This window comes from Amyelois transitella, chromosome 8, assembly GCF_032362555.1.
Source record: "Amyelois transitella isolate CPQ chromosome 8, ilAmyTran1.1, whole genome shotgun sequence".
In the NCBI taxonomy this organism is placed as follows: Eukaryota; Metazoa; Arthropoda; class Insecta; order Lepidoptera; family Pyralidae; genus Amyelois; species Amyelois transitella.
Window position 1 is genome coordinate 10108442 of NC_083511.1, and position 19815 is coordinate 10128256.

At 34.1% G+C, this 19815-nt stretch overlaps 1 protein-coding gene across 6 annotated transcripts in view; it reads left to right on the forward strand.

The window, feature by feature from the left end:
- Nucleotides 1-19815, forward strand: part of LOC106137033 (uncharacterized) — a 77890-nt gene that overhangs the window by 48275 nt on the left and 9800 nt on the right. The window contains exon 1 of one of the 6 annotated variants that reach the window (XM_013337783.2): nt 1859-2086. The exons of 4 other annotated variants lie outside the window; for them this stretch is intronic. Coding sequence is in view for 1 of the 2 variants with exons in the window: in XM_013337774.2 (XP_013193228.1) it covers nt 8947-9000 (54 nt within the window). In the remaining variant the exon portion in view is untranslated. Of the gene's footprint in view, nt 1-1858; nt 2087-8909; nt 9001-19815 lie in introns of those variants that run through there. One more of the 6 variants, XM_013337774.2, reaches the window with a different exon arrangement.

Consider the following 19815-nt stretch of genomic DNA (forward strand, 5'->3'; position numbering starts at 1 on the left):
CTCGAGCCAGATGTTTTTATCATTAAGGTAATCATCAGTCCTATAATAAGCCTTCCCACAAAGTACTTTCTTTACATACTCTTTGAATTTTCGGTTGGGCATATCAAGAACAGACTCCGGCAACCTATTATAAAATCGTATACAGTTCCCCATAAATGATTTACTGACTTTGCTAAGCCTATGAAACGGCATGACTAATTTATGTTTATTACGTAAATTTCTATCAGTTGTGGCAATAACTTTTTGAAAAAAAGAGGTATTTTTCCTAACATACATTATAAGATCAAAAATGTACTGGGACGCTACTGTAGGTATGTTTATTTTCTTAAAGAGTTGTCTTAACGAGTCTCTTGGTCCTAAGCCGTAAATTGCGCGAACGGCCCTTTTCTGAATTATAAAAATAGTTTGTATATCAGCCGCGCTACCCCATAAAAGTAAACCATAAGATAACAAGCTATGAAAATAGCTGAAATAAACAAGCCTAGCTGTAGCTACATCTGTCAATTGTCGGATCCTCCTAACAGCATAAGCGGCAGAGCTAAGTCTATTGGATAGTTTAGAAATATGAGCACCCCACTGTAGCTTTGCATCAATTATAATTCCTAAAAACTTTGTATTTTCAACAAATTCTAATTTCTGGCCTTCCAGTGTTATGTCAGTATTGGCCTGCCTTACGTTTGGAAGGGTAAATTTAATGCATTGGGTCTTATTAGCATTTAAAAGAAGATTGTTGGTTGAGAACCAGATAGATATGGCCGACAGTATATTATTAACCGAACTTACATTTTCGCTATGGCGATCTAATTTAAATATTAAAGAAGTGTCATCGGCAAACAGCACTATACCCGCCTGTTTTTCCACCATAAAAGGCAGGTCATTGACATATACCAGGAAGAGGAATGGTCCTAAAATTGAGCCCTGAGGAACACCCATTGAGACGCTTGAACCGCTTGACTTTACTCCATTAATATCTACAGTTTGAAGCCTATCAGTCAAATAGGATGCCATTAGTTTAGTTGATTTGTGGTCAAACCCATATTGACGAAGTTTACGCAAAAGTGTCTGATGATCTACGCAATCAAATGCTTTAGAGAGATCGCAAAAGACTCCAACTGAATCCTGTGAACTCTCCCACGCGTCATAGATTTGAGTAACAAGTGCTACTCCCGCATCAGTGGTGGACTTCCCGGCAGTGAACCCATATTGTTGGGAATGGAAAATGTTATTGATTTTAAAATATTGTTGCATTTGATTAAGCATCATCTTCTCAAACACCTTGCTCAAAACTGGCAATATAGAAATAGGTCTATAATTGCCAAGGACTGTTTTCTCCCCTTTTTTGAATAGAGGTATTAATTTGCTACATTTCATTAAATTTGGAAAAATACCCTCATCAATACATTCATTAAATATAAAAGCTAGATCAGATGCAATAATATCTATGATTTGACTTATGATACTAACAGACATACCCCAATGGTCTTCAGACTTTTTCAAATTAAGTTGTTTGAACGCCTTTAATATATTATCAGAGTTAACATATTTAAATTTAAAGACAGATTTGATGGGAGTTGTGTTATTATAAAGTAGGGTTTTGTACCGATGATGATCGAACCACACTGAACAAACTTCAACGACCCAACATCGCTATATAAAATTTATATCTGACGTCCCAAATGATTCTGTTACTAAAAAAGTTCAGACTAGTTTTATACTCGTAGCATTAGTAACTTACAGATTGTAGTTATACTTGTCTGAATTAGTGACTGCATCATTTGGACACGTCAATTGGGATATGCACTTTAGCAATGCAAAATAATCTAAACTGCTGCTCTGTCTGTCAGTACTCCCTCAATGACGAAGCGGGGCGAAGCACCCGTCGTGCCGCTCACCGACTCAAACGGCTGACTCGACTCGCGGCGCACGCGCATGTTTGTGATAAACCGATTTTTTGGAATAAATCCGATCAGTGGTGTGCCATATATAGTGAAGTGAAGTGCAGTGAGAAGACCCGAGGATACTTTCACTGGATTGAAAGAATTTCTTTCGGATAGCTTCATCGGAAGTTTGGGTTGACGACATACAGGTATTATTTTTTTATTTTTAGGACTGCGGATACAAGCCCTTAAAAGCCGTTTTAAATTACGTCTAAGTCACAAGGAAATAAAAAAAATGTCACATGAAATATTCTAATTGTAGTACTTAAATTATTTCGAAATAAATAAAATCCGAAACAATTCAAATAAACAATGTAAGAAATATTTTAACCAGGTATAAGATATTTTGCTTTATTAATAATTCAAATAAAAATGCAAAATTACCTAATTATTACTATTACTACCCATGGCATCCGAAAACTTAAGTAATAAACTCACGCTAAGTGTATGGAAGAATATTTTAATCCCATTATTTTTAAGGGAGGAAATAATAAAAATCACGATCCAATAAACTAACCAGTTCCTGCAGTTAAGTAGTTATAATTAGATTTTATTGTGTTAGGAGAACCATCGGGGTTTCTGCAACCAGCCAATTAATACTAACGGTTACCTTTTACGAGTTATCGTTAATCTGAAAATTTGTACAACCGGCCGTAAAATAACTGCAGATACAACCGTCAAATGCTTATATGATTTAAGCAAGTTTTGCAATTGAGATATCTTCTTATTTTTGATACTGACAAAGGTATTGACAGCACATTGTCTTATCCAAACCGCTGAGTGTAGAGACTTTAAAGTTATGTAGGATTCTTATGCAGTCTATTGATCTATGGTTGATTCATATTTGGGGCAGTGGTAACTTATTTCTATTAAAACCTAATCACAAGTTCAATCTCTATACAGTTCACTATACCATTAACATCGAGACATCAATAGTGATAGCATTACTATTGTGAGACTATATTTCTATTCCATTCCCATCCATGCCTTTGAGTATTAATTAAAATTCTTTCTTCTTCATTTTTCGTACCTTTTAGTAAATAATGAAAAACACACCTCCTACTCCCGTGTGCAAATACAGCTTAATCCATTAATAATTAATATTTCAATTTCAAGTTTGCGCAGCTTTTTAAAACAAGGCCAGCTTGAACGGCTTTTTTTTTCAAAATTCATAGTAACAGATTCTTAATTTTTTTTTAATGTATTTTTGGTACCTATTTAGAAAGTATTTTTGAACAGACTTAATTAAAATTATACTCATTTAGTGCCAACCATTAATCCACATTGCATAGTTCAATGCACCACACTATTTAACATTTTCTTGCAGCAAACTAGTTATTATAGTCACCTTACAATTAAATGTTATGTTTACAAGGAAGGTATCTATTCATAACAAAAACTTACGTACTAATTTATGCAACTACATAATTGATACGAATATATATGTTGAAAAACTTGTAAATATAATTATTATGACATACATACATACATATGGTCACGTCTATATCCCTTGCGGGGTAGACAGAGCCAACAGTCTTGAAAAGACTGAATGGCCACGTTCAGCTATTTGGCTTAATGATAGAACCGAGATTCAAATAGTGACAGGTTGCTAGCCCATCGCCTAAAAGAGGAATCCTAAGTTTATAAGCCTATCCCTTAGTCGCCTTTTACGACATCCATGGGAAAGAGATGGAGTGGTCCTATTCTTTTTTGTAATAGTGCCGGGAACCACACGGCACATTATAATGACAGATAAATGAATTGGTAGTATCCATTATATTATATTAATATTCTGTATCTCAAAGTAATTATTATTTCTGTGTATTATTTTTCTATTAATTTACAATTAAATTGATATAACAGTGAACTATTTTCGGCTGATGTTCAACGTTGTAAATTTTCTTTTTATATTTCTCTCATTACTTTTTTTATTACAAAACTATACAATACAATAAATACTTAAACTTAATTACGCCAACAAGAAAAAATACAGAATACAAATTAGAAATTATGCAAAAAAAAATAGAAATGAAAAACAAGATGGAATTATTAGCAAAGTTCATTTACCTAAAAAAGATGGCGGCCTAAAAACGAAAATAAATTAACTATGATAAATCTTACATAATGAAGACACTAACCGTAGAAAGCGTGACCTGTCGCAACTTTACGCTCAATTAATTATTGAAATAATTTGAATGTTCATTTTAATTTTAGATGCACAGACTTGCATTATGGAGGAGATGGTCTGTGCCTTGGAAAGTTAGCAGATGTTTAATTAAACTCGTATTAGTCAGACCACCCACGTTTATTAGTAAATGTTGGGTCAATCGAACATTAATTAAGTACCTATTTTATTTTATCTGTTATTCTCCCAAGTATATAAGAATGTTATTGTTAATTGTATCATTGAGTTAGTATGTCGTAACACCAGTCTCGAACTTATATCGAGGCTAACTCAATCTGGGTAATTTGTCCCGTATATATTTATTTATTTATATTTTTATTTTTAGTCCCCGTAGTAGTAAGTAGTGTTTAGTGATATTTAGTAAGTTAGCAGACCTTTTAGAATTTTCATTTTGACTATGGAAAAATTTCACATCGGTGAATTTCCCAAGGTGAAACAAATTTGAGGAATGGGAAACTTAAAATCACACACATTACCAGGGTGAACAAATGCGAATACTTTTAGTCGAATATTATCACCCATACCACCATTTCAATATGGAAAAGTGCCTTTAAGTTACATTGCCCCGTGTTCAATTTCCGGCCAAATCGAGTAGGTATAAAAAAAAGATATTTTTAAATTAACTCTACGTTAAGCTGCTATACTATTAAGAATTCATATATTTTTGCATAAAATTGTAACAAAAATTATCATTGCAAGTCAACAACCTGTAAACAGCAAAACTTACTTATAAATATAAATAGGGTTGTAAATTGAAGCAAATTCCAGTTGTTCCACCATGATTCTCCAGAACTAAGCCGAGTAACCCGCATTTAGACACGTACGGTTCTAAGATTTAACAGGTTTTTTACTGCTGCAATTATGGTTGTTACATTTGGATTTTTTCTATTGGATGGGAATTTGCCACAGAGGATGAATCTAAGAATTCGTTGTGATGTGACTCATTTACTGACAGTTTTAATTTAGTTTATTAACAACGTCTAATTAAGTTATATTATTTAACTTTGATCATCGCCTTACTCTTATTTGTACTGATTAAGAGACGGGTAATATAGATTGAAGAAGCGACTCCCATGCGATAAAACGAAAAACTTGACCAGCTTGGTTCATGGTTCACGCACTTCATTTATTTTTTCATCTCTTTCATCTCAGTAGTCTCATATAAGCCTTACGACGTCTGAACGAAATGTTGATAATAAATGGTTCTATCAAAAAGTGACGAACGACACAGTGCATATCTGTGCTATCAAAATGCCAAACATTCTTATGAATTACGTAAGCATTAACATAAATAATTTTATCTTGTCCTCTTTAAATACGCGACAGAGTAAATTTAGACTCAAATAGCCAAGTTAAATTATACCATAATACTTTGTATTAAATATGAAAATGATTCAGCAGAACCATATCAGTCCATTCATAGATTACTCTGCCGGAAATGGGTGCATCGTGGTCACATACTGTCGTGAATGCGCCTTGTAATTCATCTTCTATTTTATCGAATACTAGGTAACTTTCGCCCGCAACTTTGTTTGGATTGCTGTATTGTAAATTTCTTGAGATCATTACTTTTCCGATCATAAAATTTCCAATAGCTCAAGTTTGAAAAGTTCAATAAATATATTTATCACAAATACTTGATTATTGACAAAATTGTATTTTTTTTAACGTACTTACTAATTCATATAACAGTGTGAATTTCTGTGCAATAAAGATATTACGAACAAACAAACAAACAAAACTTTTTTTTATTCCAATTGGACTATTGATTTGAAGGCTAAAATGAAAAAAAAAAATCACTTCAAATTTAACTAGGTAGGTATTTATAAGGCTTTTATAAAAAAAAAACCGTACAAAATGTCATCAGCATCAGCTGAACGCTCGTTTTAATGGGATAGCAATGTCTGTGTTATTTTAATTTTAACATGGAACTTAAATACATATTACCATCTCTAAATACCCCACGGAAGCATCACTCTTAAAGATCTATCTGTCTCTCCACTCCACCGATCTGTCATCATGGCCCTTTGAAGTGTCAATATTCCCACCATTTCACATGTGTTGTTCGCCACATGTCGAAAACATCGTTAAACCACATCATCTGAATAAACCGAGTGATGATCGAGAATAGTTATCGATTTCCTAATTAGATCCGAAAATAAACTACTTATTAGTACCTACTGTACTTAACTGGTTTTATTACACGGTACCTATGTTTATTTGATTACTAAGTCTAATTGTTTTTTTTTTAATTTTATTACAGTAATTGTAGGTATACCTATGTAACTATGTTTAATTACTCAATTACTATTGAAATTGGAGAAATTTAAATTTATTTTATCGTAGTCGAAATAATGGTGGCTTTAAACAAATGCATATAATACACAATATAACACAATATAAATGTAAGTTTTGTATGCGTTTTAATAATCCTCCAAATAAACAATAAATAAAGTCGCACTGTCATATTATTATTTATTTCATTAAACTATTTTAATTACACACCGTGTGAATCGATCAACTTGAGCTGAGTCGAGGATATCCGCCGGTGGAAACATTTTACTCAATATTTGAAACGTCGATTACCTCGACCATTTGAAAGTAAATTGATTTGGAGATAACAAATTGAAAAGTAACTTTTTAATCTGGATTTATAAAATTATAATAACAAGAGGGCACAGTCATTCTAGCTTTTACTAGCTGTCCCGACAAATAGATGTTCATTTCGATCCGATTGGCCGATTCTCAGACCTACTCAATATAGTCACAAAATTTTAATGAGAATCGGTCAAGCCGTTTCGGAGGGGTACAGGAACGAACATGACACGATAATTTTATATATAAGATAAAACTTATGCATTATCAACCATTTACGAAACGATTATATAAATTAAAATTATCTGTTTAATTTCAACAATATGGCTTTCCGGTTTTTCGATCATTTCTAAACAACTATATACCTAAGTACTCCGTTGATATTTATATGACCATAATTATCTGTTTGTTTTTGCAATTTATTTTTATATTCCAGAAACCTAAACTGAAAGTTTGTATATTTTAAAATACAATAAAGCAGCAAAACAAAACAAAACAAAAAAACAACAACGCACAATCATTTTTTGTTAAACTAAAAGTTATCTCAACATATTCTTAAAACATTTGCTTGTTAATTATCACATCCTCAGCCTGAAGCGGTCAATCATTCATAACTGACGAAAAAACATCTAAAAAACAGGTTTGAGAAAGTAACCCGTTACATCCGACGGAATGGACCACTTGGCCTGCAGTTGGCCACACGGCCACATCTGGAGTCAGTGTTGCCATATTTGAAAGTAAATTCCGAGAATATTGGCACTGTATTATTTTTAAAAACATTTTGAACGCTTTTTATTGTTCCAGGAATGTTTCACCAAGACCATAGTTTTACAACTCGCGTAGCGAGGCCATATTGTTTTAAAAAGCGCATAATATTATTGTCTCACACATGTTCGTGTCACCCGGATGCATCCTTGATTTACGGCACATTGTCCAAAGTTCAAGACCGACGGGACCACTGCCTCCGATGCGGTCATTTGGTAAGCTTTGTTTGCAACAACACAAAAGATTTTCTGCCACATTCTGTGTTGCCACAATAGAAAATTTCTACCATTTCGGATGGTTCTCACGGGAAGTCAATGTAATATTTTCATAATAACAAAACTGTAGGTGTGTTGTTTTACATTCACACGCAATTATTCACATTCGATGTTTAAAAGGTTTTAATACTGTATTAAGAACTACTAGGTATTGGATGTTGTGAACTTAAATTTTTCTATAATGATATTTTGTTATAAAATTACAATTTGTATATGTTAGAATATATAAATAAATCAATCTCTCAGATCAAATCAATCAGACTATTTTCAAACTCCAACTCAGAAGTTATCCAGCAAAATGGTTCGTCAACTGACTGAAACTTTTTCAGTTGGTTGCAAATCTATCAACGAGCGAAAGGGTCGATTAACTCAGTCCAGTAATAGCTGAACAGGAACGAAACGAGCCAAATAGTCGAGCTATTTAGTTACCATCCAGCCACAACTTTGAAACCCAAGTATTCCATTAGGGTCAACTATTTCTGGCAACATTCCCTATTTACTCAACGCGCTTTGTTTCTCAAATAGCAAGTAGGTAATATAAACTGGTTGATCACTGAGCAAATATTCCGGTAAGAGTATCTGTGAGTCATTAGTAAGTAGGTTTTGTATTGATCTTAGTGAATTATGAGCAATACCAACTTTAGCCTTAAAATCCGGTAATATCGCGCCAAAAAGCTCCAATCCTATGGATTAGGTTCTCCTGCAAAGGTTGCGGAGGTCTGATGGGAGTCGCTTCGTGTAAAAACCTGACCTCTCACTCATCCCAGGCTCATAACCAGGACTAAAGCCAGGAGGAATAAAAAAAACCATGATCTGAGTTTGATCCCGATTGCATCCTTAGCGGTGATGCTTCAGAATCCGGTGTCCAATACCTAACCTTTAACAAGATTCCTGGATTTACAACCGTACAAAAACCGCTACCTACTCAATAATATGTATCCTATAATTCTTGAGATCCAGTTGGACAAATTGTTTTACTGATTAGAAATGACAATCAAGACTAGCCGTCTTTGATAAGAAAAAAGTTGAATGTAAAGAACTGACGATTACGAATACATGTAGTACTCTAAAACCTACTATCTTATACAACAGAAATCATTACGTGACTCATTTTGTAATCAACCATGCAACCGATAATCTTATGTGACTAACTATTGATCAGTCATTGATTTAGTGCAGTGTCGTTCAAATGTTTTCAATATTCAGTTTTAAATGGATTCATGGATTAAATTTTCAAAGCCAAGTGAGTAACGTTTAATAAATTTATACATGCATTAAAACATGCCCTAACATTCCAAGATAGCTCCAAGATAGTTGTCGGTAAATCGGTCTGGCCTGGTTAAAAAGCGTGATGCGCAGAAAGGCACAGGTTCAATCCCACCTCGGCCAATGACTACTTATTTACGAATTTAAGTACATTAGTTTGAATACTAACCGATGCTCTCGTAGTGAGGTGAGGGCGAGGTAAGTCAGGTTACACAAAGCGACCCCCATATGTCCTCAGCAGCCTTTGCAGGGAACCTAACCCGTATTGAATCATTGTTAAACGCAGTCTACACTGACGCGTGTTTATGATACCTTAAAAACCAAGTAGAACCACAGCGAAGTGGTTCACACAATCAATCGACATTCTGAGTGATGTAAGATGCTTTTACACACTTTCTCTGGGCCACATTTTATGTTGAGAGGTCTGTCAATACTTCAACCCACTTGATATCGTGATTAATTGGATTTTAATGTTTCGTCTTTTTGAGATTCCTAAGTGAAAATATCTGGAATTGACGCTATCAAACATGACCATTGGCATGGCGTAAAAGCAATAAATGCCGATAAGCTGTCGAGAGAATAACGTAAGAAACTGGACCCTAGAAGCAGAATGGGTGAGAGCACAACTAAGAAAAAGAGCAGTATTACAATAAAGGGAAGATTAATGATCACAAACAAAAATTGCGAAGACATTAAATCCCTAAATGACGATACGATGATATAAAATTGAAAATCGCATACCAACTTTCAAGGATCTCATTAAAAATAAAAGATGTTTTAAACAAGTAAGCGGCTTAATCCAGAAAGACATCTCCGGGCAAAGCCTGCTCCAAACAGTGGATTTTCTGCTACAATATTTTGTAGGAAGCCAATCTTCGTGCAAAAAAACGCGGAAAAATCCTGATCATCGCCATTTCAAAATACTTGTTTTGTCTATTTCTGCGACTATAATCTAGCCAAAGTGAGTTCACGACCGCTTGGGATCTAAAACAGGTCGGCGCAACCAGTTTCTGTGCCGTTAACGTCCTCTGTCGGTCGCCTACCGCAGACTAAGGAAACGGGAGATGTGGGTTGTAAATTGCATGAAAAGATTTATAAATGTATAAATGTATTTATAAATGTAGATAAAAAAATATATACGCAGATCGAAAAATGTAGTTTATGCAACTCCGCTGGGAAACAGGCGTGATATAAGTACCTTTATATTGTAAAAACACCTGTCCCATACACTAATAAGAGTTCTACTTCTTTATTGTAAAGAATTCTTGTATTGCTTGAAGATGTTTAAGTTTGGCCTAGTTAAAAAAATAAAGGGGCAAGTATACAGGTTTGCAGAATAAAAAAATCGGACTAGGCAAAGATTTTTACATATGAATTCCACAATCAGCACTTGACGTATATATCTACATAATTCACTCATCTAGTACACGTCTTTGTTGGGTCTAGCTACGTTGTGGCAACGTAAGGTTGAACGAGCACTGATGGCATTTTTTATTAAAAAACAAGAACGACTTTTAAACATCTACTTTATATTATATTATTGTAACGTTTGATTACATCCTTTTCTTCTATTTGTATGCTATTTTATCCTACTTTTTATGGTACACGTTAGTTCTTCTCGTAGTTTCTTAACTCCGTTTGTACTTATTTTGGTAACCATATCATAATAAGCTTTAAAAAATCTAAGATACCATCTCTTTCACAATATTTCACCGAAATTTCTCAAATAGGACTGATGACATCCATTTACTCGTCTTCCTCCAATTTAAAACCGTTCTGTAGCAGTGAAAGTCATTTAAGGTGGTTAAGCAAGAGTGGACATCGAAAATTGCTATTGTTTTCGTTTTCGCTCATCCTACTCAAAACACAACAAGCAGGGCTGTCAACGAATCATAAATAACATCTAAATAATGTTCATCAAAGGAAAAAAATTAGAATATTTCTGTCAACTCCCAGCCAAAACTACCAAACAGATTTCGTGATTTCAAAAGTTATAATAACTTGGGCATAGGATAATTTTTTTTTAATTTAAATTAAATATAGAAGCATAAATCTTCGTCGAGGAATAAGACCATTTTAAAAGTTAAATTCTCCTTTTTTATTTATCTAAGTTAGTCTGCTGTATTCCTTACCTTGACGTCGGTAATTTTAAAAGGAGATTTCGTCAATTTATTTTAAAATAATATATTAGTCCATCTTTCTTATCTCAAGTTTGAAATATTCAATTTCCGTGATTAACCTAATTGTGCACTATGAGTTTTTTTTTTATATTCTGAGTAGATAGCCCTGGTGTTTATCAAGCGTCAAATGTCACCGCGACCTCCGACTATGCTCCAGCGGCCACTACAGCTAAAAAGTGCACGTGACCTTGTTAGTTGGTTTTTGTAGCGTGATGTCACTCACTGCCGGAATCTGGCACTTTACTATATCAAAAACCTGATAAGTTAGAAGAGTTGATTTTGTTAAGTCTTTTGATGTATAGCGAAAAGTTTTTTTTTAATTTTAAAAATACAACACAACATACGCTAAGTAATACTATTACAATGTTTCTTATTAACTAACACTATTCCAACTAAACATCGTAAGGGTGTATGCACAATTGTTTTAGCTTAGGACCTATGTGAAACAGATAATCTATACATATAATAAATCTGTAGAAAGGTCAATTCTGTACATTGAAAATATTGAAAAAATAAATAGCAGGGGGTGTTACTGGATCGATACCAAATACAAAAATGTGATTAAAAAATTTTTTGTCTGTCTGTCTGTATGTTCAGGCATCACGTGAAAACTAACGGTTCGATTTTGATGAAACTTGGTATAATTATACCTTATTATCCTGGGCGTAAAATAGGATACTTTTTATCCCGAAAAAATACGAAGAAAAAAAAACTTAACTTTTCAGTTTATCCATAGACGTTGTTCTGTAGAACCGCGAACACACGTAACGTTACCCGCAGTGGATTTAGCGCCGTAACCTGTAGCACCTAAAGTCGGCTTTGGCTTGAACCGTTTGCTGCACAAGCGGGCCGCTACTAATTACTATGAAAAAAATACTACATAGCTACATTAATTCCCATCAAGCTGAAAATGAGTATAATTATTTAAAACACAATCAAAAGCATTATTTCAAAATTCCCCATGATTCCGGTTTAAGGAAAAAAAATTACTCACGGTCAAAGGTAAAAAATGGGTGTATCGCAATTTTCTTTAAAACGGTAAGTTTTTTAAATCGGAAAATTACCTCAGACATAAATTGTAGATCATAAAGTTATCTATAAAAAAGGTATCAATATTTTTTTTCAACAAAGCTACCGTTTCTGTGATATAACGATGCAAAAAGTTGCAAGCGTCATAATATGCATCCGTTTCCTTGCCACCTCTGAGGTAGTGTACTATTAGCGCGTTTTTTTTTTTTACATTTTTATTATTAAACTTGAAAAAGTCTGAAATAGGTTAGAATAAACACGTGTTTTCACTACGCAGTGGCACTCAAGACTAACTTTCGCATTTATTATTAAAAAAAAATAGAATAACCCTAAGTGAAGAAAATCATCTTAGGACAATAATAGAGATTACAATTATCAAATTCAATGCAATAATCAAATTAAAACTAAAACTACTTATAAAAAGAAAGAAAAAAGATGACTACAAACTAAAATTTAATTTATAAATTGTACAGTCCTTGCATAGCATCAACATGCGGGAATGTGCCCAGAAGGCGGGCATCATTGCCAATTCGAATGGCAATGCTGATTCTCTGAGCCAGATAATTTCCAGCCCTCCGGTCAAGAGATACCTCAATTAGCTTTTTCGACAATTGTCGGAAAAGCTGATGGTCAGATAGGCCCCCCGGTCCCAGAGTTTCTACCCCAAAAGGTTCAAAAGTATAGATATTACCGATAACTACATATTACTAACTATTTGCACCTTTTGAGGTTTTTTGCCTCATTTGAAGCAGAACGGCCTTAGATTTAGTAACCTGAAGATGAGACGGCGCAAGTGTGTCGACACAAGTAGCATCCCACACCAAAGGCCGCCCCAATCTCCAGGGTACCAAAGTCATACCATCCGGTCTCTTGGCATCATCCTGAGCCAGACCGTTTGGTTCTAGAACGGCTGGAACATGGATGGTGGCAAGAGCACGGAGGATTATATCATTTAGGGCGGCATGGCGCTCTAAACGGCCGGCACTCCTAGGGCATGAGAGGCCGTGGTGTCCATAGCCGACAACGGTATCCCCGCAAGGACAACTATTATTAAAGACTAACGGTATTTCATGTGTTGAGCATTCTGAGATAAAGCAGCTATACGACCCTAGCCACGTAGGTACACAATTAAACAGAGAGACAGATGTTGTCTCAAGGTTTCACTACAGTATAAATGAAGGGACTGGGTTTCATTATACTTATGTATATTTTATATTTTGAATTCAAGTTAAAATTACCGACAGAACAATATTTTTACTTATATTACTGCTACATAGAGTATATACGAGACGTGCTTATGCATATTATGACGCTTGCAACTTTTTGCATCGTAATCATCATTTTCATCTCAGAAACGGTACCTTTATTGAAAAAAAAATATTGATTCCTTTTTATAGATATCTTTATGATCTACAATCTATGTCTGAGGTAATTTTCCTATAAAACTTACCGTTTTGAAGAAAATCGTGAAAATCCCATTTTCTTACCTTTGACCTTGGGTAATTTTTTCCTTAAACCGGAATCATGGGGAATTTTGAAATAATGCTTTTGATTGTGTTTTAAACAATTATACTCATTTTCAGCTTGATGGGAATTAATGTAGCTTCATTCCTATTTTTTGGTCTAAATTGACCGGACTGAAAATAAAATGGAGAAATAAACCATCTACGCGAAGACCGACATCCGCGCGGACGGAGTCGCGGGGGAAAGCTAGTACATAATAATAAAAGGAAATTTCATTATATACAATAATGCATGCGTTTAATTATAATAATTTCTAAAATAACTTTCCAAGACTACGTACTAGATGTGGTGCTGAGAATGTTAATCTGTTTTGAATTTACTTAATCTACAATTAAGTACCTATATCAAGGTCCTCAGTTAGGACAAATCTCTCTTTTCTTTGCGTATTCCTAGCTGCAACGTCCGCCATAATGCAAGGGTCCGCTTTCATTTTAACGTTAGGAGTAATGAAATTATGACAGACTAGAGGCCGCGACTTCGTCCGCATGGAAACCCTATCAATCCCGCGGGAACTCCGGGATAATAAGTAGCCTATATGTTGTTCTGGGTCTTCAGCTACCTACATACCAAATTTCATCGTAATCGGTTCAGTAGTTTTTGCGTGAAAGAGTAACAAACATCCATACTGACATACTCACAAACTTTCGCATTTATAATATTAGTAGGATAATATAAGACTGTTTGTTTATTTACTGACCTTTGTGATTTAAGGAGCTATTTGCAATGAAATATTACTGATCTCTATTATTTCTGATTAGACAAATCACACATAATTTAAAACTGTAGGCACTAAAATAAGACTAGAAATTAAAAATATCCTAAATGACATATTCCATTGGCGATGAGAGGTAAACAACGGCCATTAAAAGCTCTGGAAACATAATAAAAAGTGTCGGAACCCAGAACAATGACCTTACGTTACATAACCTCAAAGTTCAAGACTCAATTCTCAGTTTCCCACCAAGAGACATTCTCGGTAGGCAGTGATAATTATCAACGTCAGGAATGTGAACCTCCGCTTTGTTCCTCTCGAATTGTCGTAAACGTTAACAAAGAACACGGCGATCCTTTGATCGGCTTTTACCCGTGGGATTTTGGGGAAAGTCTTGTTGTGCAAGTTTACCCACCAGTTTTTTTTTATTCGTGAGATTATTAATTTTAAAATTAGATATTTTTGTATAAGTAGTTACTTACATTTTTATAAATGTCAATATCAATACGAGAAAATAATCTTTATTTTACATATAAGCAACAAAATCAGTCCAATTGATAACCAATCTCATAGATACCTTTACCAAAAAAAACCTTTTTTGGTTATAGAAAAAAAATCTATAATACAGGCAATAAATTTCGTATTTTATTTTTCTGATGTCAGTTATTGACCTTATTTGGACGCAGTATACCCAAAAAGTCCATGACTTGTTCAAATGAAGAATAATAAATAGTCTAAAAAATACATGCAAAATAAAATGTAGCTTGATGCATACATCGGTTAAGCTAATATAGGTTTTACCACAAAACGTTAAAGCTCAAAATCGTGTTAAATTCAATTCAATAAAAGTTAGGTATGTGAAGTTTTGGTATTTTTGGTGGGAGCAAAGATGCGAGACAATAACGATTTATATGGAAATAATGTCGATGTCGTGACAAGTTTCTTGTAAAAATCTGTTCAAAATTGCATCCCAAGCTTTTGAATATATTTTTTTTCTTTTGACAAATAATATTTATCCTTTATGCAAAACAAATACCTACCAATATCAAGATGGCCTCAGAATCTCAATTCCATCATTAAGCCATACAGCTGAACGTGGACTCCCAGTCTTTTCGAGATTACGGGCTCTGTCTACTCCGTAAGGGATAAAGACGTGTCTAGCATGGCCATTATAACTGGTAGTGGTAAGGGTTGTTTTCCCATTACAAATTTTATTTTCCAAAAATAGTATAAAAAGTATCGTTAATTGACGTCAACATAACTTAAATATAATAAATAATATCTACTACCGCTTCCAAAGCGCATGTGTAGTAGAAGCTGCGGAACAAATTGTGGATGACAGATTGTCTCCCATTCTAGCGGGAATATCGAAAATCTCCCTTTTCCCGCCTTTTAAGATTATGACCACTCCATCTCTTTTTGGAATGTCCTATAAAGAATAAGGTCTTTCACTAAGTGCAATGAATGACCATTATCCAAGCTGGGTAAGGTTTCCATATAAACAGAGTATTGAAGGGTCAGGAATGAGGGGGCACTTCTGAATCCTGGCCAAAAAAGACCCGGCCCCTGAGTTCTTTTTCCGTGAACATAAACAAAACAAACACCAAGGGAATAATATAAATAGAAGTACTCTATAATTTACCCAAAGAATAATCTTAGCAAACAACAAATTAACCGCACCTTATTCTGTCAGTTGAACTTTAGACAATGCATTGACTACGTGCAATATACCATCTTAAAGAGATAAGAATAAGATCGTAAACTCTTTGGCACAGACACAACAGGTGAGTTGGTAACCTGCTGTGGTGTTGCATAACGCGGTATTAGTCATTTTCTGAATCATAGCTATGTCTGTTACATCGCCAATTTGTGGAGTAGACGCTATAAAAAGTTCCATGTTTGTACAAAAACGGTAGGTGTCAAAAATCTATTATCTGGGTATTATAAATCTTTCAATGTCAATCAATGCGCCTCCTACGTCAGATTTTTTGTAGAAAGAAGTTGGTAGCAACTGCAGTGAAACATCAAATGTTTTTTTCATAACAATAATCACATCTACATTCCCTGCGGGGCAGCAAGAGCCAACGGTCATCAAAAGAGTGAAAGGCCAAACTCAACTTTTTTTTAGCAATGTTTTTCTCTTTCCGGCGCTTTAGAATATACCACTCCATATTGTCCCATATGTAGATGTTATAAAAGGCGACTAAGGGAACGGCTAATAACTTGGGACTTTTCTTGTAGACGATCGGCTAGCAACCTTTAACTATTTCAATCTGAATTCTATCATTAAGCAATACAGCTAAACGTGGCCTTTCAGTCTTTCAAGACTGCTGGCTCTGTCTACCCCGCAAGGGATATAGTTAATGAGCCTATCCTTTAGTCGCCTTTTACGACATCCATGGGAACGAGCTGGAGTGGTACTATTCTCATGTTTTGATGCCCGGATCCACACGGCACATTCACATCGTGTACTAGTCAATAATCAGGCAATAATGACAACGCATTGCAATTCACTGGTAACTTCAATTATTATCGACATTTAGATTACTTGATCTGTATTTTTTGCTATTAAACGATTGTCTTCCGTGTTCTGTGGTCCGTCGCGTCAGCTGGTACACAAGGCTATTATGGCGGTATTTCCAGGAATTTTAATGTTGTACAATTGGCGACAATGTTCCATTCACTTTTAGATTACCATACTTAGGTAGCAAAATCTATACTTAAGGTTCTTATAAATTCTTATTACATTTTCTAACTTATTATTAGGGATAGATACAATTTAAATTTGCACTGGTATAAATAACGCCACTCCATCTTTTTTAAGGAGGTGACCAAGGATAGGAGGCACGTAATAGCTCAGTTTTCTTTCTTTCTTTCCTACGAGTATATTATGGCTTCCACCGGACTTTCAGTGTTTCTGCCAATGTCATGGTTTGAAGAGACACGAAGTTACAAAATTGGACGGTAGACGATCTGAAAGGAATAAATCAGTTTGAACAATCACGATATGTAAATTTTCATTTGTTTTCGAAGCTCAGTGTCAAACCTAACTTCTAGCTTCAAAAGCTCATAAACACAAATTAGTTATTTAGTTGAAAATAATCTATGATAATGTAGAAAGCATAATGGAAATCTAGGGAATATACTAAATACGCTAAAGAATGCGGAAGGAGAACTGGGGTGAAAAATAATCAAATAAAAAGCACTATATTTTTTGGAAATCAAATAAGAATATTTAACAATAAAATAATAAAAATCTCATCAAATAATTCATGGCAAATGTTGCTACGACATACATATGTATTTTAATATTTATGTATACAATAAATAATTAAATTCAAATAAAGTAGGTTGCCTTAAATGAAACCAATATTTTTCAAAAATTTGCTATTTAAAATTTGTTTTATTTACAAAATCTAAAACTTTCTATACTTGTGTAAATTTAAAAGTTAAGAAGAAAAAGAAAAAGAAATTTGCAGTTACCGACTCTTACATTATGGCGAAACCAAGAGAAAAGATAATTTTCTAGTTGTTTTCAAACGTGTTATATTTTTATTTTCGTCCACTACAAATGGAAATGGAATATGCCATAAGAAGTTACACAGCTTTTCCTACGCAGTACAGTTTTCTAGTCGTAATATAACGCATAACTTGTATGGCGGCATTTTAAATAATTCCTAGTTGTTAGAGAGTCGTGTTGTGAACTTGTCGAGTAAGGACTTATGGTGTGGTAGCTGTTCTTCTACCTTGTTTATCAACCGAATGCGTGGGAAAGTTGTATGTTTCTTTGGTTCGTTCTGTAGCCTAAATAGCTTGGTAAAATACTAAGTTAATACTGAACAAATGTAAACATCGAGACTTTTTTTATAAGTTTTTCTTTGTTTAGTCGGTAAAACCTCATCATTTTTTCCTCAAAATATTTCTATAATTAATTTGAAGAATTTATTAGATTGATATTGATTGAAGTTACTAACAACAAAAGCACGTACGTATCATTAATCACGTATATTATACGTACATATATACACCCTTGTGGGGTAGGTCTTTAAAAGACTGACAAGCCAGTATCAGCTGCTAGGCTTAATGATAGAATTGAGATTCAAATAATGACAGGTTGCTATCACATCGCCGAAAAGAAGAATTTCATATTTAAAAACCAATCCCTTAGTTGCCTTTTACGGCATCCATGGGAAAGAGATGGAGAATAATGAAAGGTATGACTTTGATTTGTGATTTAACAAAAAAAAGTTAATGTCAGATACATAAAAAAGAAATTTATTACTAATATGTACCGCACATTTATAGACAATCTTTGAATCAAGTTTTAAGAAACCTGTATGTTTAAGTTTATAAACAAGGATGTAATATCTTGAAAAAGAGCAACAAATCATCTGGAAATTCTTTATAAATAACTTTAAGCCCCTCATTAAAGTAATTGGTCTAATTTATATTCCGTGAGATAGCAGAAGGCTTAGATGTTTAACATTATTTTAAATTTCCTTACTATTAATTTACGGCATAATAATATGTTATTAACTTTAATCGATTTCAATTTTACTTGGAAATTTCGTGAGGATATGTTAATTATTTTTAAAACCATTCTAACCTATTACATCCAAAAATTCTTTGACTTAAGGAAAGAGATAGAACATTCCAGTTCTATTAATAAACAGCTACTTATATTTAAGAACTAGCGACCCGCCCCTGCCTCGCAGGAGTAGCATTTATACATATAAACCTTCCTCTTAAATCACTCTAACAATAAAAAATGCATCAAAATCCGTCGTGTAGTTTTTAAGATCTAAGCATACATACAGAGGGACAGTCGCGGGAAGCTACTTTGCTTTACTATGAGGTGATAGTGATAGGTATTTTTTCGTATGAATCAATTAATCATAACAATGTATTCTTTTGTCCACATTTCTATTCTAAGTTTAGGTAATTGTGAACTTGGAGTTATTATATTAGTTTATAACCGGACTTAAGTCAGGAGGAAGAAGAATACTTGATAAACACACATTAAAATTTTACTACCTAGTTCTAATCCTACTAATGTTATAAATGCGAAAAATTGTGAATATGTCAGGATGTCAGTATGGATGTTTGTTACTCTTTCACGCAAAAAATACTGAACCGATTACAATGGAATTTGGTATGTAGGTAGCTGAAGACCCAGAATTACATTTATGCTACTTTTTATCCTGGAGTTCCCGCGGGATTGATAGGGTTTCCATGCGGACGAAGTCGCGGGCGGCCTCTAGTAAAGAGTATAAGAAATTGCCCGTTATATCCATAAAGCTACAATTTTCTCCGCCCACTTGCCAGTTACTGGCAATAATTGCCAACA